The sequence below is a fragment of the Bos mutus genome, chromosome 23 (genome assembly GCF_027580195.1).
Source record: "Bos mutus isolate GX-2022 chromosome 23, NWIPB_WYAK_1.1, whole genome shotgun sequence".
Lineage (NCBI taxonomy): Eukaryota > Metazoa > Chordata > Mammalia > Artiodactyla > Bovidae > Bos > Bos mutus.
This window is the reverse complement of record NC_091639.1, coordinates 39,758,588-39,785,598: the sequence shown is the minus strand read 5'-3', so window position 1 is coordinate 39,785,598 and position 27,011 is coordinate 39,758,588. Positions and strand designations below refer to the sequence as shown.

At 47.9% G+C, this 27,011-nt stretch overlaps 1 protein-coding gene across 3 annotated transcripts in view; it reads left to right on the top strand.

The window, feature by feature from the left end:
* BRPF3 (bromodomain and PHD finger containing 3) overlaps positions 1-26,666 on the top strand; it is a 36,890-nt gene extending 10,224 nt beyond the window's left edge. For all 3 annotated transcript variants that reach the window (XM_070361302.1, XM_070361301.1, XM_070361300.1), the window contains exons 4-13: positions 1,725-1,856; positions 3,595-3,723; positions 4,016-4,328; positions 5,044-5,346; positions 7,161-7,670; positions 11,170-11,263; positions 15,666-15,763; positions 19,117-19,214; positions 22,857-23,011; positions 24,310-26,666. In XM_070361302.1, coding sequence (XP_070217403.1) covers positions 1,725-1,856; positions 3,595-3,723; positions 4,016-4,328; positions 5,044-5,346; positions 7,161-7,670; positions 11,170-11,263; positions 15,666-15,763; positions 19,117-19,214; positions 22,857-23,011; positions 24,310-24,493 — 2,016 coding nt within the window. In that variant the 3' untranslated portion in view covers positions 24,494-26,666. The remainder of the gene's footprint in view (positions 1-1,724; positions 1,857-3,594; positions 3,724-4,015; positions 4,329-5,043; positions 5,347-7,160; positions 7,671-11,169; positions 11,264-15,665; positions 15,764-19,116; positions 19,215-22,856; positions 23,012-24,309) is intronic.
* The last annotated feature ends 345 nt before the right edge of the window (positions 26,667-27,011 follow it).

Sequence of the window (27,011 nt, the reverse complement as noted above, 5' to 3'; positions counted from 1 at the left end):
CCCTCTGTTCTGTCTGATTTCACTTTTGCCTTTTGTAACTAAAGTCCTGAAAGAGAAGTGCATATTTGCTCTCTCCTTGAGATGGTCTGCTTGCTCTCCTGTAGCTTCTTCTAGAATAGTAACATGGTGTCTTCCAGCCCAGCAAGTCTTCCCTCATACTCTCTCACCTTATAGACTGTTGGATGATATTTGACACCACAGTCACTTTGTCTTAAAGCTTCTTTGTGACACCATTTCCCACCTCCTCTACCCCACTGAATGCACCCTCTGCTGATCCTAATTCTTACTCCTTAGTGGTAATATTCCCAGGGGCCCTGCGGTCTGCCCGTTGGCTTGGAGAGCTTGTCTGCTGTTCTAGTTGTCAATAACTGTGTGGCTGTAGCTCCAGGTTTCTTGTCTTGTCCCCTTTCTCTTTTTTTGCCCTCAGTCTCTCTGGAGCAGAGGAACTATAGGTGTCCATGTATATGTTGTTTCCTGTACGTCAGATATTGGAAACTTGATTCAGTATCTTCCTTCGTCTCCATAAATGTATTTCTTTTTTGATATGGAAGCTCCTTCCTCCTGACCTCAGATTTGTCCACCTTTGTCCACCTTGGAGTTACTTTTGGCTCTTCCCTGGGTTAGGAGCTACAGTTAATCATCCCTCAGTCTGTTTCAGGGGGTTAATCAGTGTGTGGCCCTTCATCTCCATTCTACAACTACTCTGCTCACCCATGCCCCCTTAATTTCAGCAGTAGCTTTCTAGGCGGTCTCCAGCCTCTTAATTCTTTCTTTGCTTCACCACTGGTAGTGCCTTATTCACTTAACTATTTTCCATCCTGTCATTTCTTTTTTTCCAAAATATATTCACCCCTCCCGACTGCCCCCTTCAGGCAGGCTACAGCTAAGCTTTTTTGCCTGGCATTTGAAACTTCTTGCCAGTTGGATCCTGGGTCTTCCTTGTCTTGTGTTGTTCTCCAGTTCCTCTGCTCTGGCCGGCCATTTTTCTTAACAAGCAAAGAATCACTGATTGTGCCTTCATACTTCTGCTCTGTGGTCCCTTCAGTTCCAAAAGAGGCCTTTCTTACCGCTTTGTTCATCCACGTCCATCACTACATGTGAAATCCTAGTAAGCTTGCTCACCCCAGGAATCCCTGACCTGAGCCCCACCCACTGAGATCTTCTCTATTTTATATCTTCTCAGCATTTTATATTCAGTTTATCAGATCAGTTCTTGTTGTCTTTATGCTACTGTGCCCTTGTGTATCAAGCCCTGGGCATCAACTACATTGTAGTTTTTCTAGGCAAGAATCACATGTTTGATGATGGTGGTAGTGGTGGTATTTTAAAGTATGTTGAAATAAGTAGGTACAAGCTTATGGTAAAAACTTTGCTTTATTTTCCAGCCAAGTTGAAGCTCTAGGGTGAAATTCTTTCCACCCTGAGGTGTGTATTAGTTTCCTTCTGAAATACTTTCCAGTCCTGAAGATTCACAGCTGCTCTCTGGTGTCCCTGGGGGTAGGATGGGGTAGTCCCATCTCTCTCCCTAGCAGTGGTGGTTGTGCTGTAGTGAAGAGACATTGTCATAGGACTGGGGAAGCACAGGAGGAAGGCATGTGATGGAAGAGGGTCCAGGAAGGGCATGGGGCTCTTAGCTGCAGAGTGCCTGTGAGGCTGAGCAGGGAGAGGACTTTGGGCAGGAGGGAAGCCCACAGCTCCTCATTCTTTTCCCTCCCCTCCTGCAGCGGGAGCAGGATGAGAAGACAAGTGCCGTAAAGGAAGAGCTGAAATACTGGCAGAAGCTCCGGCACGATTTGGAGCGGGCACGGCTGCTAATCGAACTGATTCGGAAAAGAGAAAAGCTCAAGCGGGAGCAGGTGAGAAGGAACCCCCAGAGCTCTTGTTCAAGATCTTTTTCTGCCCCCATCAGTGTCAGCTTTGTTGCCTTCCTGCCCAGCACTATGGGCTCCAAGTCTTGCCTACTAGGCATTGGGTGTGGTGCTACTGATGGCTTCAAACTTGGGGAGCTTTTAGCTTCTGGTGGCCTCAAGCATAAGCTTAATGTTATATGTCTGAGCCCATCCCTGGAGTTTCTCACTTACGAAATCTCAGGAGGAGCCTGGCCTTGAATATTTTGGAGAACTTCTCAGGCCATTCCGATGGGTATCACTTTTGACTGAGAGCTTGAGGGTTCTCATCTGACCCTTAAACACTTACAGTCTTTTTTTTTTTTTTTTAATACCTCAAGTTTCCTTGACTATAAAAGGAGGATATTAATAGAACATACCTCATAAGGTTGTGAGGATTAGATGACTTAGTGTATATAAAGAGCTTAGAACAGTGCCTGGCATACAGTAGGGCTATAGAAGTATCAGCTGCTAGCATCATTATTGATACTCTTTGCTTCCCTAAAGTGTCTGTTGCAGCACCCTGCCTATGACAGTGAGCAAAAACTATTAATTGAATGGATGACGAGCCAAAAGTGTTTTTTCTGGTCCAGGAATAGCAGCTGTTACTTCCATGCTTTGGAGGCCCAAATTAAAGATGTTTTTTCTCTCTTTCTCCAAACTCCGCTTCACTGTTCATCCCCAGCACAAACCGTTCTCTTGTGGGCTGAATAGCCTGAATTTTCCACCTCTGAGACTGGGCAGCTTTGGCTATACATAAGAACCTTGTCCTTATAGTCAAACTGTCTCTGCCATCCCAGGCCTAGTCCCCCAGTTGAGCATCTCTTCCCATTTGTGGTCCAGAGAAATGTTAAGGGGAAAGGAAGTAGGCAGGGGATGCAGGCAGGCCTGTTTGAATGTAGTCAAGAGGCAGGAACGTCTCATAGTCTAGTCTGTGGTTTCCCAACCTTTTCACATTAGGGCACACATGGAAAATAACATTTGTACAGCACACTGCTGCAAATGGGTCTGGCTTCTTGCTGCCTGAGGGGGTGAGCTTCGAGGCCCTGGTCACGCTAGGCCAACCTGAATGTCCCAAGGGCCAATTTGGTGGGAATTGTGGCCCAAGGCACGTTTTATATCATATGCCCCTTGGGCTAAGTCAGACCTCGGTTTAAATCCTATTCCTGTTCTTTCTAGCCAGGTGACCTTGGGTTAGTAACTCCTCATTGTATTCCTTTCAAACCTTAGATTCCATATTTGTAAAATATAGATAATAACAGTTTCTTCTTCAAGGTTGTTGTGATGATTAACTGAGGTAATATAAGTAGAAAAGCAGTGTGCATAGTAGTCAAAAGCACGCACTGTGAATCCCAGCTCTGTCCCTTATTAGCTGTGTGACCTCAGGCTAGTCAATCCTTCCATGCCTCAGTTTCCTCTTTGTAAAATACCTCATTTGTACCTATCTTGAATGTTATTTGGACTATAAAAGTATTAACTATTAGTACTATAAGTTTTGGTACGGAGCTGCATACATAAAAAAGGTTCACAAAATGGTAGCTGTTGGTATCATTGTTTCTAAGCTACGTACAGTGATAACTCAAGTACTGATTAGCTTACTGTCCTGTGAAACTTTGTTGTACATGACTGATGAAAATCAAGTTATCAAGATAAAGTTCCGTGCCTCTTTAGAGGGGAATGTCCTGATTTCTCTCCACCTTTCCCACAGATCAAGATCCAGCAAGCTGCCATGGAGCTGGAGCTGATGCCATTCAACGTTCTGCTGAGGACAACACTGGACTTGCTGCAGGAGAAGGATCCCGCACACATCTTCGCTGAGCCTGTCAACCTGAGTGAGGCAAGTTCCCCACTACTTTCTGGGCAATGAGCCCTGCCTGAAATGGAAATAGGGTCTGAGTAGGCCAGGAAAGGGTTGGGGCACAGGGTGTTCAAAACCCGGGGGAGTCTGGCAAGGCTAGTAGACTGGCTCATGGTGATGGCTCAGCAGAGCAGGGTGGTCCAGGGCCTGGTGGCTATGAATGAGTCTGGCATGGCCAAGCCAGAAAACGGGGAGGCAAGAGTGCCGGTGAAGGGTGCGCCTGTTTGGCTAGTAAATGGTTGTTGTAATTGTACAGGTTTTATATGTTTAGGTTCCAGATTACCTGGAATTCATATCCAAGCCAATGGATTTTTCTACTATGAGGCGGAAGCTGGAGTCCCACCTGTACCACACCTTGGAGGAGTTTGAGGAGGACTTTAACCTTATAGTTACCAACTGCATGAAGTATAATGCTAAAGACACAATTTTCCACCGAGCAGCTGTCCGCCTGCGGGACCTGGGAGGGGCCATCCTGCGGCACGCCCGGCGGCAGGCAGAGAACATCGGCTATGACCCTGAGACGGGCACCCATCTGCCCGAGTCACCCAAATCGGAGGACTTTTACCGCTTCTCCTGGGAAGACGGTGAGAAGCCAGGACGGGTTGGGAGGAGAGGGGCCAGAAGAGGCACAGGTATAAAAGCCTGGAGAGCTGGAGATTAGGATGGTCCTGGGGACTACCGGGTAGACTATAGGAGCAAAACTGGAGGTAGGCACAGGCTGAGGTCCATGTGCTTGTGGCTAGAATCGTTCCAGGAGTTAAAGTTTTATTCACCAAGCCCTTCTTGAATGGTAGGACGGGAATCAGGTACTAGCTATCTTTTTAAAAACTAAAACTTCACAAGGGGTCTTCCTCTCCTGGACTCCCACTGTGTGGCATTGGAGCCTGGGCAGCAGGAGTACAGTGTGGTGTCTGGCTTTTTCAGAAGAGTGCAGGTGGAGGATCAGAAAAATGGAATTGCCTCTGAAATCCCCAGTCTGCCTGCCCTTGTTCTCTGCTTCTTGATGGCAGCAGCCAAACAGTCACTCAGGTTGGGGGATGGCCAGGCTGTCTTGTTCCTGCTCCACAGGCCTGTAACCGTGACTGAACTGCTTCCTGCACGTTGCCCAGATTCTGACCTTATCCCTGTGGCTGCCCTCCTGGCAGCATTGTGGCAGGGCCAAGGCCCCACAGTGGCGCTGCTGGAATCCACTGACCCAGGCATTCCAGGAGAATGTTTTGCATCTGAAGGAATCCCCTTCCCCTTTCCCTGGCCTGGGCAGGTCCTTCAGCCTCTTCTGTCCTTCTTTCTCCCTGGCAGTGGACAACATCCTCATCCCAGAGAACCGGGCCCACTTGTCTCCAGAAGTGCAGCTGAAGGAACTGCTGGAGAAATTGGACCTGGTGAGCACCATGCGGTCCAGTGGGGCCCGGACCCGCCGAGTCCGCCTGCTGCGCCGGGAGATCAATGCTGTTCGGCAGAAGCTGGCGCAGCCGCCGCCACCACAACCACCGTCACTGAACAAGACTGTGTCCAGTGGGGAGCTGCCAGCGGGGCCCCGGGGGGATGTGGCTGTACTGGAGCAGGCCCCGCAGGAGGAGCCAGAAGACAGCGGGGACAGAGGTGAGAGACAGTCACGGGCAGGCAAGGGGCTGGGGCCCAGGAAAGGGAAGGTTAAGCTGAAATCCCACTGTGGGAGCATCTTTCCCTAATTCTGACCCTAGTGGGCAAGCAAAAGCCCTGGGAAGGGTCACACTTTGATGCACACCCAGAGATGGTATTCAAAATACTTAATAATCCATTGAGATCAAAATCCATCAGTCAGAGTAGATGTTAGCTGTTGTCCTGGAGGGGGCTCCTGAGGGCCACTGATTTGGATTTTCAGCTGCTGGATTGTGAGCAGATTCAGGGAGTTTCAGATACTGAGGTCCAGTGGCTGTTTACTAACAGTAAGAAGTATTTTGGTATTTTGCACCTGGTATGGCCATATTGTACATATCAGTTAGATATTAGCCCAACTTACCCATCATGTAGAGAGGTTCTTGGAGCAGGTTAGGTTATGGTGTAGTAGAATAGAAAAGAAGAACCTTAAAGATAGTCTGGGCTTATGGCTTTGACTCCGGCTGGCCAAATCCACAGGCCCATCCCAAGAAGGAAGGCCCCATATTAAAAAGACGCTGGGGAAGTGATTCTCAGAGACCCAGGTGCCTTACCTGAGTTGCTGTCCATCCTATCCACTTCACTGGGGGCAGAATTGTCAACTCAGGAGGGCCTGTCATCCATAAAGTCCAGAAAGTTGGAAGTTAGCTTCAGAGGCAAAGGGGCCAAATTGCAGGGAATGGCCCATTCTGTGTTAGGTTGGCAGAGAGTGGATGTGGCCGAGGTCAGATTCAGCCCTTAGGGGGCTTCATGTCCATTGTGACTTTTCCCAGCTCCCTGTGTTTCAGTCAGCATCCCATTTGTATCCATCCCCACTTCTGGGCTGAGGCAGTGCAGAGTCAGCCCAGTGGACCAGTTGCAACAGCTTCTAGAGGTTTAAAAAATTTCTAGGCTTCATGTTCCAGAAACTCAGATTAGGGAAATCTGAGCTGTCTTAAAAGTCTCAATTTGTAAAAGTTTCAAGGTGGAGGTTGAACAGACATGTTTTGGAGCCACTGATTTAAATTCTTTGCTCTCATTTTTCCTATCTGTAAGCTTATTCTTTGTGCTTGTCCTGCTTGCTTCACTGTGTGATATGAAACAAAATACATTGACAGATGGGAAAATACCTGAGTCTAGAGAGTTGTAGACCCTTAATTTGTGAGGTTGAGACTTATCTAATTATTGATTAATCAGAGGGCTTTGGGCTTTCTTGGGTGTAGGGGTTTATAACCCTATCTTCATCAGACTCACCTGGTAAAAGCTATTTAAAAAAAAAATAAAGAATTCGATCTTTAGCAATTTGGTTTCAGTTTGTCTGAGGTGGGACCTCAGCGTTGGAATTTTTAAGAAACTTTCTAAGTGACTCTAATACATAGCCAGGTTTAGAGCTACTAGTGTAGACAAAACTTACTGATGCTTCTGTTTAGTCGATAAGTCGCGTCCATCTCTTTTGCGACCCCTTGGACTGTAACCTACCAGGCTCCTCTGTCCATGAAATTTTCCAGGCAAGAATACTGGAGTGGGTTGCCATTTCCTTCTCTGGGAGATCTTCCCAACCCAGGGGTTGGACCCACGTCTCCTACTTGGCAGGCAGATTCTTTACCACTGAGCCACCTGGGAAGCCCATGGACACAATTTAGTCCTGCCTTTTCTTCACCTCAGATCTGAGACCTGGGATGCATCTCAAGTGTTCTAACAGCCTATGCTTTGGGTTCTTAGTTGTCAGTGTCATTATCTGACTTGTAGGGGCAGACTTTTTCTAAAATGTTCAAGCAGGTTCTCTTTTTCTCTAACAGATGACTCCAAAATGCCTCCCCCACCAACCCTGGAACCCACTGGACCTGCACCTTCCTTGTCTGAGCAAGAATCCCCTCCAGATCCCCCCACTCTGAAACCTATCAATGACAGCAAACCTCCAAGCCGACTCCTCAAGCCCAGAAAAGCGGAAGAAGATGAGCTTTTGGAAAAATCACCTCTGCAGCTAGGGAGTGAGCCCTTGCAACGCTTGCTCAGTGACAATGGCATCAACAGAGTGTCCCTCATGGCCCCCGACACATCCCCCACTGGCGCCCCACTCAGTGGCGTGGGCCGCCGCACATCAGTCCTCTTCAAGAAGGCCAGGAACGGGGTTAAGCTCCAGAGGAGCCCAGACAGGGCCCTGGAGAACGGTGAGGACCATGGCACAGCGGACTCCCCCGTGTCTCCCGCCAGCATCGAGGATGAACGACACTCCCGGAAACGGCCGAGGAGCAGGAGCTGTAGTCAAAGCGAAGGGGAGAGGTCCCCCCAGCAGGAGGAAGAGACAGGTGACCTCGCCTGAGACTTCTCTCGCTCCTCTTATGCTTTCCTGCTTTGCTTGGCAGCCAGCACCTCCCCAGTCAGCTGTATCCATAGTGGCCCCTGTGGACGCCAGTAGTAGCATTGAGGCTGGCTCCACAGCTCACAGTTGGGCCTGGCACACGAGCAGTGGCCTGGGGAAGCGGGCTTTGAGCAAGTGTTTTGAGAGAGCCAGCTTGTGTCTGGGGTTCTCTTTGGCCCTTAGGGGAATACAAAGCTGAATGTGATAAAATGGTTCCTACCCTCATTTTAGTTCATTCATTTATCAGATATTTATATCAGGCATTATTTTAGGCACTACTGTGTGGGGGGGGGAATCATTAAATAAAACAGATAAGTCCCTTGTGGAGGAGTTAGACTGAAAGCAAATAAGTAAATTGTATCTAATATTAGAAGCAGTGGAGAAAAGTCTAGCAGGGAAGGAGGATAGGGGATACTGAGGTGGTATTAGAGAGGGTGGTGAGGGAAGGCTTTCTGAGGAGGTGACATTTGAGTAAAGATCTGAAGGAGCCAGAGGTATGAGCTTTTTGGGTATCTGGGAAAAAGATGTTCCAAAAAAATAGACTAGCAAGTGCACGGCCCCTGCATGTGGAAACATGCTTGCATGTCTGAGAAACAAGAACCTGTGGCCACAGCAAAATGAGCCAAGGGGTCATAGGAGATAGTATTCAGGGCTTGTCACCAAGGAGTCCTTACTGCATGTCCAGCACAGGCTGCTCACTGAGAGGAATAAGTCAGACTCAGGAGCAGCACTGAAAGAGTCCATGGCCCAGTGGGGAGACTAGATGGTGTCCTGAGGTGCAGAGATGCCCCAGTGCTGGACAGTGTGTGGTTATGTGTCAGGTGGCGGCACTGCTAGAGGTGTTCAGGGAATGAGAGCTGAGAGGGTTGGGAAGGCTTCATGAGGGGACAGTGCCTGAGCTGGCCCTGAGGATGAGGACAGTAAAAAGCAGCAAAGGGCTCAGCCCGTGGTATGTGGAACCAAGGACAGAGTGCCTGTGAGGAAGTTTGGAGAGGGGCTTCCCGGAGCATCAGGAACCAACACACTGGAGGAGGTGGGCCTGAATGTGCAGGGTCTCCGTTACCAGACAGAGCAGTTTAGTCCCAGTGGGATATGGAAACCCAGCTCACTTGGCAGGGAGGGGCCTGCCCTGGGTTTTGCTTCTCATGTCCTGTTATGTGCTGGGTTTGGACTGTGTGGTTAACACATGCTTTTCTCTGTTTTGCTTGCTTCCTGCCTAACACTTTGTTTCAAGCAATGCCTTCCCTTCCCATCTGGCCCAAGCTTGCCTGTATTAGAGCAGTAGCATGGTATATAGAGTCAGGAACTTGAGCCTGAAATAGGGTGTGTATGTATGTATGTATGAAATAGGGTATATGTGTGTGTGTGTATGTATGTATGTATGAACTTGAGCCTATATAGAGTCAGGAACTTGAGCCTGAAGTAGGGTGTATGTGTGTGTGACTTGAGGCTGAAGTAGGCTGTGTGTGTGTGTGTGTGTGTGTGTGTGTGTGGAACTTGAGTCTGAAGTAGGCTCTGTGTGTGTATGTCAGGAACTTGAGCCTGAAGTAGGCTGTGTGTGTGTGTGTGTGTGTGTGTGTATGTGTGAACCTGAGCTTGAAGTAGGCTGTGTGTGTGTGTATATGTGTGTGTGCGCATGTGTGGAACTTGAGCCTGAAGTAGGCTGTGTGTGTGTGTGTGTGTGTGTGTGTGAACTTGAGCTTGAAGTAGGCTGTGTGTGTGTGGTGTGTGTGTGTGTGTATGTCAGGAACTGGAGCCTGAAGTAGGCTGTGTGTGCGCGCTAAGTTGCTTCAGTCATCATGTCCCACCAGGCTCCTCTATCCATGTGATCTTCCAGGTAAAAATACTGGAGTGGGTTGCCTTGCCCTCTTCCAGATCTTCCAACCCAGGAATCGAAGTGGCGTCTTTTATGTCTCCTGCATTGGCAGGCAGTTTCTTTACCACTATGCCACCTGGGAAGCCCCAAAGTTAATTAGGCAGACTTGAGTTCAAATCCCATTTTCTTGCCAGCTGGGTATCCTGGGGCATATCAGTTAACCTCTCTGATTCTATTCCTTATTTCTGATATGAGGCTAGTGATACTTCCTTTGCAGGGCTTTAAGGATTGGAAGCAGCCTATATAAAGCACTTGGCATATAGCGGTAGATGGTAGCAGTTATTGTTGTCATCTGTTGAGCTATATCAGGCGCAGCCAAACAGCACTGTGCACTAAAAATGAAAGATCCTGCCATAGGGAAATAGATCTGGATACCAGGCTCATGCAGCCTGAGAGGGCCCACTGCTTGGGGCTGAAGTCTGTTTCTCTTCCACTGTCTCAACTACCTGGTACCTAGGAATATTTTTGCACAGCCTTAGTGGAGTCTCACAAAAGCAGGTGTTGATCCTTTACAAATGAGGCACAGCTGGCTTTTGTGATTTAAATTGAGGTGGTAATGTTAGAGGCAGAGCCAGGTTAGGGCGCGGATGTGTTGGCTCAGACGCCTGCTCTCTCACAGGTGTGACTTGCTTCAGTTTTCTGGCTGAGGTATATGTGACTTCGAGCTCTTGAGCACTTGGCTCAAGACTTGTAGGATTCTGGATTGTGGTTGGGAATTGGATAGGTAGATAGAGAGTTGAAGAATTCAGAGCAGATGAAAGTTATGTCCCTGGGATGATCAGTCTTCATTTGCCTCTGAAGGGCTTCCTGCTGTAAACAGACCTTCCCTTATTCATACTTAATAGCATCCTCTATAAGTAAAAAAGTATTACCTTCACTTTAGGAAAGGAGAAGCCAAGGCTTAAATTGGAAAAGGGACCCATATTTCAGAGCCTAGTGTAGAACCCAGGGAATCTGACTCCCCATCCTGAGAACGTCTCATCTCTCTGGATCTGCTGAAAAGTTTCCCCCATCCTCAACTTTGACTAGGTATGCTAGATATCTCAGGGTGTGGCTGACACAGCCCTTATCCGGTCCCAACCTCCCCTGACACCATCCCAAAAGAATGAAGCTAGCTGTTGCCAGCCATGTGCTGGATAGGGTGTGTGACTATTTATCTGAAGAGGCAAGGTGGGTGGGCTCCCCAAGAGGCAGAGGAGACTCCCCGATAATTGAGGCTTGAAATTAGAAGCAGATTCAGGGTCTCGTGAGCCAGCCAGAGTGAGGAAGCCTTGGTATTTCCCACTGTAGTCAAGTGACAGTAACTAGAATGAGTTGTGGGCTGTTTTCCTTCAAGAATACCCAGAAGGCTGGGAAGGAAAATGCAGTGTCTGCTCCTTGCGCTACCCACCATCTCCCACCCAACTTCATCAGGTTCTCTCCACCACCCGAGACCCATTTCCCTAGAGAAGGGGCCTGCTGGCCTCTCCACCATTCCTCCCCGAGCCCTCCCAAGGCAGCTGCCTCACGCTGTGGCGTGTCAGGGGTTGGGGGTTTCTGCACTCAGGCTCACTCTGTGTGTCCTTGGCAGGTGTGACCAACGGCTTTGGAAAACACACCGAAAGTGGATCTGACTCAGAATGTAGTTTGGGTCTCGGCAGTGGACTGGCCTTTGAAGCTTGCAGGTAAGAGCCCTTGTCCCAGAGCTTTGCCGGCAGCTGTGCTACCTCTCCATTTAATTTCCTTTCAGCTGCAGATTGAACCTCCTCCCGCTGATCTCAGTTTTTTCCTTTCCCTACCCCTGCTATTTCCTGAGGCCGTTTGTCTGTGATTCTGGTGGCTCCTAGGGAATGCCATGACCCTTGACTGTCAGGCCTGATCTGACTGCAGGGGAGGAGTGGTGCTTCGCAGGGTTTGTAGAGCTGAATGGGCTCCAGGGGACGGGGACAGCCAGGACTGTGTTGCCCAGGGAAGCTGACATCTGAGCCAGTCCCCACCCACTCCCCAGCCCATAGATAACCCAGTTATAGATGGTTTTGTCCTTTGCTTTTTGGGGTGTCATAGCAATGGCCTCTTTAGAAGTGTGGTGTGGGAGTAAGAAATGAGCAGATAAGAAGGTTGGTGTTGACTTTATTCTGACAGAGGCCCTAGCTCTTCTGCCATCCTTGATCTGGGAAGGGATGGGTTTCTCTTCCCATTCTTTCACCTAAAGGGAGGATTTCTGAGAGCAGAACCTTCATGTATCTTCCAAGTCTAAGAGTTTACTGAATCTCTGCTCTGTGTTGTGTTCTCTGCAAGATACCAGGGAGTGTGGAACTCTTGGAAATGGGAGACTCTTGGTGCCACAAAGGGAAAATGACTTACCCTGAAGGCTGACCTCGTGGTCCCTCCACATGGCAACTGGATGGATCCTGGTTTCAGAGCAGGGGGAAGAGATCCCAGGACAGCACCAGAAAACTCTGTGTCTTTGTTTGAATTGCCTCCAAGGCAGGCTGGGGGTAGGTTCTGTTACGTAGGTATAATAGGGAAAAGGAGTCCAAAATGGCAGTGGCGGTTGTTTCAGCCAGGTTATATCCAAGTCACGGCACCATAGATGTCACGCGAGTGTATGTTCCTCGGTTCTTTGTCTCGTCACAACAAAGATTTGGAGCGACGGACATTAAAGCCCTTGGCGCATCACAGCTCTTGGGTCTTGGACAAACCGTGCTACAGCTCTTAGGCAAATCAGTGTTACAGCTCTATTTTATTTAGAAGATAGCAGGAGAGAGAGAGAGAGAGAGAGAAAGAAAAGAGCACACGCACGCGGGAGAGAGAGTCCGTGAGAAAACGCTTTGGCTCCTCCTTTTATATGTTTATTCCTCTACCTGGGCCTTCCCTATGCAAATTGGGCTTAGCCAGGAGTGCTGTTTGTTCTGCCTGAAGCCTTCACTCTGGTCCTCGGACCTTCCTTTGACCTCCTTGTCTTTTAGCCACCGCCATTTTGGACTCCTTTTCCCTATTCTACCTACCTAACAGTTCTGTTGGGTTCTCACTTTACCCTGGCGCTGCCCCTTGGGCCTGGGCTGCTCCCCCACCACAGCAAGGCCCAGCTTTCAGTGGGTCTTTTGAGATTTTCCCCACAAAGCCTCAGATATGTCCTAGCTTTCTCTCTCCTTGTTGCAGCCCTAGAGTAAAAAGGGGAGTGGATGGGTAAATACAGATACTAGGCATAGAGAAGAGGCAGAGGTTTCAGGATCTTACAGGATGCTGCTAGCCTGGTCCTGGGTTGAAATTCCTGACTCCTTTCAAAGATTGGGTGCCTGGAAACTCAGTTCATTGGGGTAGGAGTCAGGTTATCACACTGTCCCCGCTTAGCCCATGACTAAAAGTAGAAGGTGTGTTGGGCTCCTCCCTCCACAAAGGGCACTCTTCCCAGCTGTGAGCCAGAGGAGCAAGCCAGGCCAGGCTGGGCCCTGACTAGCCTGCCTGTTCACACTGCTTGCCTTGCTGCAGAGCATGCCAAAGCCACCAGTATCTCTGGGTTCCTGCTTACTGTGGAAACAATGCCCTTGGAAGGCATTTCCTCTTTAACTCAGTGGTTCTCAGTAGAATTTCAGGGTTTGAAACAGGGGATTAAGAACTTAAACCACAGAATTTTTTCTGTCTTTCTTTCTCTCTCTTTCCCTCCCTTCTCTCCTCCCCCCTTAACACTGTGGTGGTAAGTACATAAAGGAAGATTTCCTTATTAATTAGACTGGAATCATATGATTGCAGGATAAAGAACCTTGAAAGAATTTCTGGTTACTAATCCCATCCCCTTCCCCTCCTGTCTCTGCCTTTATCTTTTCTAATGATTTTCTGAGCAGGTTGGAGCTGCCCTCTTTTCTATGGGTCATTTGCTCAATTATTAATTGAGCCAGGCACTGTTCTAAGCCCTGATAAGATGTCTGTTCTCATGGAGTTTATCTTCTAGAAAGGAGAGATAAATGTTAAACCAGTAAACAGAATACTTACAGATTGGGCTGTCTGCTTAGGCCTGGGTAACTTGGAGAGAGGGTTGAAATGCCAGCCATGATTGAGTCACTTGTGCTTTTTTCTGTGAAACAAGAAAAGAGGGATCTAGTTTTGGTGTTGTATCCTATCCCATTGAGCTCATCCTTCTCAGAGCTCATCCTCCTATAGTATAACATTAGTAATTTATAATATTAAAGTGAGACATTAAAATTCAGTGCCTTTTATGTAATAATATTTGGGCTCCCCAGATGGCTCAGTAGTAAAGAATCGGCCTGCCAATGCAGGAGATGCAGGAAACTTCAGTTCCATCCCTGGGTAGAGAAGATCCTCTGCGGGAGGAAATGGCAACCCACTCCAGCATTCTTGCCTGGAGAAGAAGGCTCTCCTATGGAGCCTGGTGCATGGAGTCACAGAGTTGGATACAACTTAGGGGCTGAGCCTGCACATACAACAATATTTACTATATACCTGCTATTTATTGAGTACTTAGTGTGTGCTGCACTGCTTTCTGTACATTAACCCATTAAATCCTCATACTATCACATGGGGAACACAAGCCTCAGAGAGGTTAACTAACTTGCTCAGGGTAACAGAATGAATGAGTAGAAGAGTCAGATTCTGAACCCAGGTAGTCTGGCTCCAGAGTTTCTCTCACAGCCACTTGGTTGCAACCTCCTCTATTGTATTTGGAGGTGTCTTCCCCAGATCCATGATGTAAACTTGGAGAGGCTTTCCTAATAGAACTGCCATTTCTTACATTTTTATAGGGACTCAGATTCTCTAAGCCCAGTGACAGATTTTTGTAGGGTGCATGGGAACTGAATCCTGAATATGAACTGGGTGTTCTTTTGTTTTTTCCCCAACAGGTCCTGACCAGCAGGAAGAAAGCTCCCAACCTGCTAGTTAGTGAAGGATTATGATTAATTAGGTTCTGGTTGTGCTGGGTTTTCTGTGTAAGACCGTGATAAAGTCGGTTATGATTCAGTAAAACAGGAGCACTCTACTCTCCAACCAGTCTTAACCTCAACCTCTTCTTATCCTACTAGAGGTTTCTTAAGCATTTCTGCCCTGCTACAGGTTGTTGGCCTGTCTTTTAAGCACTTTTGTTATTGGAATAATTATATAGCAGTAACCAGAGAAGGCAATGGCAACCCACTCCAGTGTTCTTGCCTGGAGAATCCCAGGGATGGCAGAGCCTGGTGGGCTGCCATCTATGGGGTCACACAGAGTCGGACACAACTGAAGCGACTTAGCAGCAGCAGCATATAGCAGTAATAGTTTTTAAAGTTTGATTGGAAAAAAATACCATAGCCACATCATTCTTGCCCAAGGCTTCTAACTATGGTGTACGTTAGAAATTGCATTGGAAGCAATTTAAAAATACTAGTGCCTATGTGGGTTCCAGTTGTATCATTATTCTTGTATTACTAGTCTCATTTTTGCCTATTATCATCTAGTCTTTATCTAATATATGATTTTTTTTCTCCTTGCAATAACCGTATTAAAAAAAAAAAACCCGTCTGCTTGCTAGTTAAAAAAAATCCATCTCTGTCTAAGAAAAACTTCACACACATAAAGTAGAAGTGAGAAGTGGATTGTTTTTCCAATTTAAAAATGTCTTTCCTAATTAAAGTAAGGCATGTCCATTATAGAAAATTTGGGAATGAGGCAGATTTTTGTGCCTCAAAAAGGAATTGGTTTCTTAGACAAGCTATGTGAACCACAGAGTAAAGGATTCTGGTGGATATGAGAACAGGCCCTCCTCATGGCCAGACTGCTTAGACTGTGGAAGGATTGACAAGTGCCTGAGGTGACCTACCCTCTGGGTAAAATCCAGTGTCCCTGGGCAGGGGAACAGGCTTCGCTTTCCAAGTTCAGTCCTTCCACATGGGTGAAATGTTTCCTTAAGCCTCGTGGGAACATTTTGGTCAAGAAGTATGTCATGGGTTTGTGTGAATTTTTAGGGGAAGGTGAGAAACCATTCTCCTTGAAGAGTTGTTGCAACTCTGCCCCTAGCAGAAATGGGACAGCAGAAGTGGATGTGTTAGTCATTTAAATTGCTCATTTCACTTCCCTCTCCCTCCCTATATGCAGTGGTCGGACACCTCCCAAACGCAGCCGAGGGAAGCCAGCCCTGTCTCGAGTACCCTTCCTGGAAGGTGTGAATGGAGACTCCGACTACAACAGCTCAGGTAAGGAGTGCTCTGCAGGTGCATCTGGGGGAACCAGGCCTTCCGAAGAGCCACAGCCAGACCCTGAACTCCTCCAGACCCGGGGACACTGGGCAGGGAGATGTCCCCTTCCTCTTAGATAATTCATCTTATTTTGAATAAGTGACTTTGGTGAAAAAAGTCAGAACGAGCCAGTGTTTAGTGGTTTCTTTTGTGTCTTTCCAGGTGTAATCCATACGTATACAAGCCAAAAACTTGTGCATATATTCAAGAGTGAGCAGGGAAGCCTAACATGCACATTCCTCTGAACCATGCCTTTTTTCGGTTAATAATGTATCTTGGAGATTCTTCTGTGCTTTTCTTTGGCTGCCTAATGCCCCACTACATAGGAGTGCTGTTGCGTACTCAGCTGGCCCTCTGCAGATGGACGTTTAGATTGTTTTCATGTAGTTGTCATAGTCAGTGTTGCAGTGAGCAACCAGGTACAAAGCTCATTTTGTATCCCTGGGGAGTATATCTACAGATATACTCTTGCTGTGTTGAAGGAAGTATGCATTTGTATTCTTGACAGATATTTCCAGTCTGCTCCATGTTACTGAATTTCACACATAATCTTGTAATTTCATGTGATCCAGTGCTTCCACCCCTCTCCCCATGAGAGAGTCTATTCCAGCAGGTCCAAACAGTATAGTACTTGGATGTCATCTCCTGGGCCTGAGGGAATGAAGGGCAAGGCAGAGCCGAAGGAGAGGACTAGGTGGTGCTCAGGTGGGGCGGGTGCAGGCCAGCTGTCCTCTGAGCACAGCTGTGTCCAGCCATCCCGTGGAGGGCGTGCACTCTGGATGCCCTGTCCTTGAAGCTTCCGTCTAACATACAGGCTTCAGGGCTTCTCTTCCCCTATTTCCTATTCCGAACTGTTTTATTTTCCCTTAGCATCCATTTCTTTTTTCATATGTGTGTTGATGAATGCATGCCTGCATATTTCCTTGCTGTCTGACTGTCAGTGCCTAGAAGGCAGGGCTCATGTCTGGATTAACTTATACAGCATCTAATGCATAACTGGGAATGGATTTGGCACATACTTTGTGCTTCTGGTAGTGACATTTTATTCTTATTTTAAGAACCATGTAATTATTAAAGTGATGCCAAAGGAGATTTAAAAAGGAAACCAACCTTTCGCTGTTCCATCACCTTAACACCATTGTCTTCATTTCTCTACGTTGCCTTCCATTTATTTCAGGCACATTTTTAACAGAATGCTAAAGCAGAACTCATGCTCTTTCATATTTTTGTTTTTTCAATGTTAACTTTCCAGTCAATGCATTATCATTTACTTACTTGTTTTATTGTTAGACATTTGGTTATTTCCAACTTTTAACACAATACATAATGCAGTGAACCCATATTTTTGTCCAAATGCCTCTCAGTCATTTTAAAAGTTATTTTTCTAAGAACAAATTCCCAGGGAAAGCATTTACTGGAACAGATGGTTCATACTTTTTTTTACGGCTCTTGAGACTTGCCACCAGATTATATTGTGAAAGGATTAGACTGGTCCCCAATTTCCTCAGCAGTATATGATTGCACCAGTGTCCCCACAGCCTGACTCTTCAATCATGCTGGATTTTATCTTTTTGTGGTTATTGCTATTGATTCAGTAGGTAGAAAACAAGACCTCATTACCAGTGATACATTTTTAAAAAAATTATAAACATGGGAGGTACTGTTTCCTTAGGAACATAATTTCTACTCTGTGGAATTTGGGCATTTTTCCTTAGTCGAGTGTGGTCCCCTCACCATTGCTAGTGTATAGGCTGGGAAGGGGAAGGGAGGTTCCTCTTTGTGTTCAGAGATGTTTGTGAAGGACCCATTGTGTGCTAGTGGTTAGGTGGAGAACAAAGAAATCTGAAGACTTGTGCCTGCCCTGTGCAAGATTCTGACAAAACAGGCACAGAGAGAGCCTCTGCTGAGTGCTGTGCAGCAAGGTGACCTGTAGCCAGGGGTGGCCCTGTCAGAAAAGAACTCATTTAGCAGCTAGTTTTTCTGGGATGTTTGTCCTAGGCATGTTTTTCCACGAAGCTGTCATCCGGAGGCCCACCAGTCAGGGAGGCCCAGAGAGCAGTCTGTGGCTTTGCCAAGCTGCCTTATAGTCTGTATTCCTGGTAATGAAGCAGTTATATTTTTTCAAGGAACATCAACCTAGGGTTCTAGTTTAGAGGTCAGCAAACTGTAACCTGTTGCCTGTTGGCCCACTTGGTAAAAATCTGCCTGCAATACGGGAGACCCAGGCTTGATCCCTGGGTCGGGAAGATTCCCTGGAGAAGGAAATGGCAACCCACTCCAGTATTCTTGCCTGGAGAATTCTATGGACAGAGGAGCCTGGTGGGCCACAGTTCATGGAGTCACAAAGAGTTGGACACGACTGAGTGACTAACGCTTTCACTTTCATGAGCTAAGAGTGGTTTTTACATTTTTTTTCAAATGATTGAAATCAAAAGAAGAATGATATTAATATTTTGAAATACAAATATTTATATAAAGTTCAAATTTCAGTGTCCAGAAATTGTTTTATGGGGACACAGCAATGCTCATTCATTTAGGAATTACCTGTGACCGCTTTCATGATACAACAGCAGTTGAGTAGCTGCAGCGGAGACATGTAGCACATAAAACCTAAAGTATGTACTATTTGACCTTTTAAAGACCAAGTTTGCTGACCCCTAATCTAGTCTTGGAGAAGGCAATGGCAACCCACTCCAGTACTCTTGCCTGGAAAATCCCATGGACGGAGGAGCCTGGTGGGCTGCAGTCCATGGGGTCGCTAAGAGTTGGACACGACTGAGCGACTTCACTTTACTTTTCACTTTCATGCATTGGAGAAGGAAATGGCAACCCACTCCAGTATTCTTGCCTGGAGAATCTCAGGGACGGGGGAGCCTGGTGGGCTGCCGTTTATGAGGTCACACAGAGTCGGACACGACTGAAGTGACTTAGCAGCAGCAATCTAGTCTTGGCTCAGACGGTAAAGCGTCTGTCTGCAACGCAGAAGACCCAGGTTCAGTCCCTGGGTTGGGAAGATCCCCTGGAGAAGGAAATGGCAGCCCACTCCAGTATTCTTGCCTGGAAAATCCCATGGATCACGGAGCCTGGTAGGCTACCGTCCATGGGGTCACAAAGAGTCAGACACAACTGAGCGACTTCACTTTCTTTCTTTCAGAATCTAGTCTTAAGAACTCAGGAGAGGGTAGGGAAGAGGAAGGGTGGAGGGGATGTTGTTGACTCATTCCTGGACTGCTTCAGTCAAATGGAGGCCCCAGGCAGGCCTCCTGGGCACTCTTCCAAGCCCTCCTGTCTCCTCCCCTCCCCCACCCCAGGCAGAAGCCTCCTGATGCCCTTTGAAGACCGCGGAGACCTGGAGCCCCTGGAGCTGGTGTGGGCCAAGTGCCGAGGTTACCCCTCCTACCCTGCCTTGGTGAGTCTGCCCTTCCATTCTCCCTCCCCTGGGGGGTTCTGGCCCCTACCTTGCCTTGAGGGCTTATCTGATTGGATCAAGCCAGCAGAGTGTGTTTGGGAGTCAGGGTGCCTTTAGCTGCAGGAGGGAGGTTTTATCCCAGCCTGCATGGGTCACACCAGCTAGGCTTAGGGTACTTAAAATAGGTTACAGTATGCACACAGAGGCTAGGGCTCTAAGGGTTTTAATAGAATATATTTATTTGCTAAATGGAAAAATTATTATTATGCATGAAAGTTATATGTGCTCATTGTAGAGAATTATAAAATCTGCTAATAATGCTTAGCTGTTTGGCTAAACATCTGTCATGCTAAGTCCTTGAAATATGGAGAAAGGTATGATTATTCTCATTTTGTAGGGGAAAATACTGAAGATCTGTTACCCATGGTCATCTAGCTTTTAAGTGGCAGGGTTGGAATTTGACAATGTGTGATGTCAAAACCTGTTTTGAGCCACTGTTTGAGCCTGTGTTTTGAGCCACTGAGTTCAAAATCACCCACAGTCCCGTCTGTTCAGAGATTACCTCTTGATGTATACCCTCAGCCCTGTTTTTTTGTTGTTGTTGTTTAATGCATAAATATTAGACCATGTGGTGTTTAACCTTCCCTTCATTTAACAGCACACCATGAGCGTGCGTGTCTCATGCCATCAAACATTGTTTATCGGCATCACTGTCATGGCTGCGTCATCTTCAGTTGTATGCATGTACCTTATTTTAACCATTCTCTTGTCAGTCATTTAGATCATTTTGAATGTTTCACTGTGACAAACAGCCAGCAGTAAGCATCATTGTAGTTTAACATTTGTGCACGTCTATGATTATTTCTTTACAGTGAAGAACTCTTAGGAATGTCTTCTTTGGGGCATATGCAAAATTCTGATGCAAATTGCCAAGTTGCCCCTTAGAAATTTAGGGGCAACCCCAGTTTATATGGGGCTTCCCTGGTGGCTCAGCAGAGAATCTGTATGCAATGTAGGGGACCCAGGTTCAATACCCTGGAGAAGGGAATGGCTACCCAACTCCAGTATTCTTGCCTGGAGAATCTCATGAACAGAGCAGTCTGGTGGGCTGCTGTCTATGGGGTCTCACAGAGTTGGACACAACTAAAGCGACTTAGCAGCAGCAGCAACAGCAGCAGAGCGACTAACACTTTCACTTTCCAGTTTATACTCCCACCAATAATAGCTAAAAGTTCTATTTTTACCACCTTGATTGGGAAGGTCATGTCCATCTGGCCCTGGTAAATACTGATTCTAACCTTTGAGACAGCAGAATCACCTCGGGGAATTTTTTAAACAATGCAGATACTGAGGCCCCATCTCAGAAGTACCATATTGGACTCTGAAACCAGACCCAAGCATGAATATTTTTTTTTTTTAAATGTCTCCAATGATCTGTAGTGGGAGCTGAGAACCACCCTGCCAGCCTATGTGTGCACACACAGCTCTGAGCTTCTCCTTGCTCAGTTGTGTCTATGGCTCTTTCTGGTCTCACAGCAGCTTCTTCAGGTAAAGAGTGCAAGAACTCTGATCTTTTTTCTACTTGTGAGGAAACTGTAGCTCCCAGAGGTTATACCTCTTGTTGGAGTCATATCAGAACCCATGCTGCCAGCCTCCCCTCTCCTTAGCAGGGGCAGGAGGGAAATCCACACTGTGACCCAGCGCTGGAGAGGTTGGGCTGGGGCTGCCTTCACAGGCTCTGCCCTCTGCTCTCGGTGAGACCCCCAGGTTAGTTGTTGAAGGAGAGATTAAGGCTATGCAAGTTTGGTTTTATCTTTTTAAATCTCCCAAAACAAGTCAGTCTAAAACTGGTCTCTTTTTTTCCTTTTTAATTATCTTCTTAATTGTAATTTTCTTTTGCAATTAAATTCAGCCACCACCTGAAAACCCCACCACCTGAACACAACCTCTGTTTTTATTTTGGTTTGTATTCTCCCAGTCATTTTCCTCTATGTACTTAACTATGTACTTGCACATATAGTGACTGTGGTTTTTAATTTTCTGGGGCTCTTGTTCTTTAAAAAAAGTTTTTCTGTAAAAATTACATATTTACGTTATTTCCATGTTACTTTACATCTGCAAAACATTTGAGTGAGTGTGGCCCATTATTTATTATTTTGGAGTACATTTGCCTCTGTCTTCTTTAAAAAGAGAGGCAACCTCTCCTTAAGAGGGAGACTTGCCCATCTTGCTTCTGCCCTTGGAGGGGACATTTTTCACAGTCTGCCCCCAGTTTCCCAGCCAGGCACTAGCCCCACTGTTGGTGATTGAGGAAGCTCAGGAGAGCTTGTCTGGTGGTTCCCATCAGGACCTTTAGCATCAGTCCCAGGAGGGACAGACAGGCTGGGAGGTAAGAGTTTTTATCAAATCACACAGCTGGGGGCAGGGTAGGGTTGGTTCTTCCTTGGAGTAAACTCTTAACCAGGGAACCTGCTTTTAGCTGCTTATCTTGAAACGGATGTAAGGAAGCTGGCAGACACCCAGAAGTAAATAGAGCAATTTATTATTATGAGAAGAGGCCCCCTGGGACAGGGTATAGGAATTACGATTTTTCCATCTCTGGGGAAAGCTGCTTCCTCGGTAAGTTTCCAAGTCTCCCTGGCCTTGGTGCACAGAGACTATCAGCCATAGCAGGGGCTGTGCAAGAGGTGGTGGGCAGTCCAGCCCCAAGTCCAGGTGCCTGGTTTTTGTCCCAGCCAGCTGCATCCTTCTGTGCTTGGCATTTTCCTCTGTAGGCTAATACTTGTCAGCAGACTTCTCAGCATTAGCAAGAGAAGAAATAAGATGGTATGCGACTAGTTAGGAGCTTCAGTAAGTGTCAGTACTTGTAGACTGGCGAGTTATTGTTGTGTTGATGCCACCAGGCCTTTTGCTGAGCCCCTGCCCCTGTGGAGCATGCAGCCTCAAGGACTGATTTTTGCAGTGGCCCTTGTTTCCAGCCACATCTTTCTCCCTTCTCCAGCAGCCCTCCAAGCTCAGTCTCTTGGCTTCTCTCTAATCTTACCATGGGATGTTAAAGTTGTATCTGGTCTACACACCAGAAGGATAATAGACAAGAAGGTGGTGGGTAACCAGAAAATATGTTTAGGTGAAACCGAGGGGGTGGACCCTCTAGCTGAGGCAAAACCTTTTTCACAGCCATGGTGTCTAGGAAGGCCCCTGAGAGTTCAAAATGAATTATACAGGTTCTAAAGGGAAATTGGCAGGGAAATAGATGACCTCGACTCCTCTCCCTTAAGGGACATTGGGAGGAACGCGTTTATCTATCTGACCTGGACGTCAGAGACAGTCCACTCACTTCTGATAATCCCCGACCCTGGCTTCCCAAACTTCTCTTTCAGCTTTGGGGCCTGAGAGTTGATGGCCCAAGCTTTCTTATTGGAAAGAGCTCAAGGATTAGAACGGTGTCTGGGGAGATGGAGTCGAGATTTACATTTGGGGTACTGAGGGTCATTGGAAGAGGTCAGCCCCTCCCTCACCGAGTCAGGCAGGGCCAGTCTGCTGCATAGCTCTGGTGTAGGATGGCTCAGTGCTTAGTCCTGCAGCAGGCTGCACAGTTCACCCTGTCCGCCCCTTGCTGAATCCTCTCCCCTCTGCTTTCAGATCATCGACCCCAAGATGCCCCGGGAGGGCCTCCTGCACAATGGTGTCCCCATCCCTGTTCCCCCCCTGGATGTGCTGAAGCTGGGCGAGCAGAAACAGGCCGAAGCTGGAGAGAAGCTCTTCCTTGTCCTCTTCTTTGACAACAAACGCACCTGGTGAGTGCGTGCTGCCACTGGGAGGGTGTGCCAGGACGCAGGCTGGGGAGCCTGACTGGGATGCTGTTTTAATGCTGACGTGCTGAGGGTACACAGGGCTGTGGACTCAGCCACTCTGCCTCTGTGCTCAGTTGAAAGCAAAAGGTTACCTGCCAGCAGCTAGTCTCTGCGTTTGCCATGATAGTAGTAATTTAGTGTTAGGAATAACAGTGATGAATAGTGTTAATGGTAACTGAGGGGTTTGGTATATCAGTCTCTGAGAAGCACTCTGAGATGGAGATTTGTGTTAGGACGCTTCTTGGGAAGAGCTGTGGGCATGAAGGGTGAGGAGTGCAGCCCTAGGCAGAGGAAGCAGTTGAACTGCAGTGTACTTGCTGCAGAGGCCACAGCTGATCTGTTTGAGCTCATTAGAGATGTTAGAAATGGGGGCTGTGCCCCTGTACCCCAACATCAACCAGGCCTTGAATGCTGGCTGTCCCTGGTGGGGGTGATTCCTGGAGAGAGACTCACTTGAGAGCCTATAATCTGCCACTGCTCCCAGTGGCTGCGGGAATGCGTGTCTCAGTCCTGGGTGGGTGGGGAGTTGTGGGAAGTGCAGAACGCACTCCAAGGGGCTTGTCTGCTCTTGGTTTAAAAAGGCCAGCAGGAGGATTCCTTCACCCCTGCTTCTGTAGAGTGGGGAGGCAGGACTAGCTAATGACTATCATCTGTCGAGCATTTACTCCATGTCCTTATGCAGATTGCTTTACATGAGTGATTTCATTTGATCCTCATTTAAATCTTCATTAATCCCCTCCCAATCCATTTTGCAGATGAGGAAGCTGAGGCTCAGAAAGCCAAGAACCTATAGCTAGAACTGGGATATAAACCAGGATCTGGCTCCAGAGGCTGGGCTCTCAGCCATATGTTCAACTCACCCAGGGATCTTTTAAAAACAACAGGTGTAGGCCCCACCAGAAATCATTTCATTGATTCCTGGCATCAGCTCCACTTCTTTGACATAGCTGCCTGACTCCCTAACGCAGGGCGAGGCTCAGAGCCCTCCAGATGGCTTAGCTAGTCTCCCAAGGGGCACATGGGCTTCCCTCCAGCAGCCTTCTAAGCCAAGTGTCCTGGGGCCCAAGTAAGGGCCTGGCTACAAAATAAGTCCCTTTGTGGCCGCGTGCCCGCAGCGTCCCAGTCTGCCTCCCTCTCCCTGTCCCCTCCCCCTGGCTTTGCTGGTCATGGGCAAGTGGGTCCAGAGGAGCCTCCTGTGGGACCCACTATGGTCCAGGCCTCTTACTGTGCTTATATTTTAGGCAGTGGCTTCCGAGGGACAAAGTCCTGCCCCTGGGTGTGGAAGACACTGTGGACAAGCTCAAGATGCTGGAAGGCCGCAAGACCAGCATCCGCAAGTCAGTTCAGGTGGCCTACGACCGCGCGATGATCCACTTGAGCCGAGTGCGGGGGCCCCACTCCTTCGTCACCTCCAGCTACCTGTAAGGGGGGGCCCGCCCTGCCTCCGTCCTGCAGGGCACAGAGAAGCCTCTTCCGGCCCCAGCCGGGCATACGGCTGGCAGCTTCCCCCTCCCATGGCAGGCCAGGGACTGGGCTGTGTCCTCCCCACGGGCAAGGCCCCAGTTTTGACTAACTGCGTGGTTCCCCTGGTGGGCCTGCTGTGCCAAAAACTCCCACCCAAGCTCCCCCGGGGCTGGTCCACTGAAGAACCAGTTAGAAGTAGAAACAGCTGTGTGGCTTGGGCCCAGCCACGGAGATAAACTGGCCCTGGAAAGCAAGAGGTCTTGGGCTTGCTCAAGGGTGTGCCTGGTGCCCTCCAACCCACTCCCAGCTAACTACACCTCAGGGTGAGCGAGGCTCTAACGCTGACCCCAGAGGTGCTGTGGATACACTCGGGTCCTGCGGGAATCCCACGGAGCTCACCCTCTCTCCCTCCATCACCCTCCTCCTGCCTCTTGTCCTGCGGGAATCCCACGGAGCTCACCCTCTCTCCCTCCATCACCCTCCTCCTGCCTCTTGCCTGAACCATCTTCTGCCCAGCCTCTGTTTCTCCTGTGTTCCTTTCCCAGCTCTCTCTTGTGCCAAACTGACAGAAACCATCACCAAACTGATTTTTTTTTCTTTTTATGTCTCATTCCCTTTGAGGCCAGCTGCTAGCTACCACTTGGGTGACCCCTTCACCAGCACACCTCCCCTCCCCTTATATGTGCTACAGGCAAACAGCAGAGGCCAGACTGTGAGAGCTGCCCCCTGGGATTGAGGCGGGGCCTCGGGCCTCTGCCTTGCAGAGAGGTGGGCTCAGGCTGGGCGGGCTCCCATCAGCAGACCAGGCTTCTGGTGCCCGTGGCCATCTGTCCACGTAGATTCTGCGGGCTGTGAAGCTGTGCCCTTTGGCCAGGTCTGCTCTTTTCATCCTCCTAGCCTCCTCATGGGTTTTCATTCTGTGTCCCTGCAGCCTCTAGGCTCTCATTACCACCAGGGATGACGAGGGGCCTATAGTCCAGCATCTTCCTGTGCTGTGCTCTGCCCTGCCCAGCCTCTGCTGCTCCTAACTCCAGGGAGCGCAGCACTTTTCTTTCAAACCCTCTGTCCCCTTCCCTCTTTTCCTTCAACCCCCTCGCCACCTTTACCTTCTCAAAAACAGAAGGGAAAACAAAAAACTGTGAAACGGGGGAATGCTGACTGACAAACCAACACAACTTTCAGAGGCTTCGATGTCTGTTCTCTGATGTTTCTTTTCACCTCTTAAGCACCAAAGTTGCAGGGCCAGGTTGCCGGCCACTGATCGCCATGTTGATTTTTAACCTGACGTTCTTTTTAATTGTTTTAAATTTTTCATAGGGGAGTTTTGGACAAAATGAAGTCACTGGGGAGATCACTGCCATTTTTACGCACTTGACTTTTTAAAAATACAACCAACCAACCGCCACGACTTCTTATACATTTGGGACACGAGCCAGAGTTTAAAAGGGAACCAACAAAACTCTCTATAACATAATAAAGGACGGGGTTTTGGATTTTGTACAATAATAAAACTACAATGCCTATGGCTAGGGAAGGACATAGTGTATATAATTGTAAAATACTGTTCTAAATTATTCAGGCCTGTAGTTTCCATTACAGGAGTCCTCCATTGTGTGGCTGAGTATTTTAAATGCACACAGTGTGTTTTATTTAAAGGAGCCAACACGTCCCCCCTCCCCAGGTAGTCGGTCGGCTGTGGACTCTGTGACCTTTGTCTCAACCTGTGTTGTAAGATCTTGGGGCTTTCTCTTTCTGTGTGTCTCTTCCTCCCAACACTTTCTCTTTCTTAGTCTCTCTCTCCTTTTTTCTTTTTCTTAGTCTCTTTGAATCTTTCCGTCTCTGAGTCTCATTTTTAAAACTGCTCTTTTAGAACGGGAAACGGCTCAGATCCTGCTGTGGCATGGGGCCTATGTGTCTCAGTCGCGTCTGCTGTGAAGCACACGATGCTCTATTTATTGTAGAAAGTAACTTTATTTGCTTTCTAGAATTGTTTATAACAGATGGTATAAGAGAGGTAATAAACAGAGAAAAATCTATGCTTGTAAAGAATACAAAAGTTAATTTTACCTACTATAATATGACTGTCTTAAACTTATTTTCTCTCTGAGAAATAAATGTTCTAATGGGCAGCAGCCGCTGTGTGTGTTTATGGTTGTCAGTGGGGCCTGCCCTTCTCCTCCTAATCTCTGCAGCCCTCTCCCTCCTCAGGAGGCCAGGGCCATCAGTGGTTGCATTAAGAATGGGGTTGCCTAGCCATTGCAGACTCCCAGCTGGAGAGTGCTCTGTCTGTCTGCTTGTCTGTCTGTCTCTCGGACCCCTGGAAGAGGTGCGAGGATGGCTTCTGATGTTTTCCTCCCTAGCAGTGCTGCCTTTTGGGAGTTGTGGAAGGTCCAGCCTGCCTCCCACACCTCAGCTGCCCTGTGGCCACATTCCTTCAGGAGCATGTGCTCTGCATTCAGCAGGAGAAATGGCCCTTTGG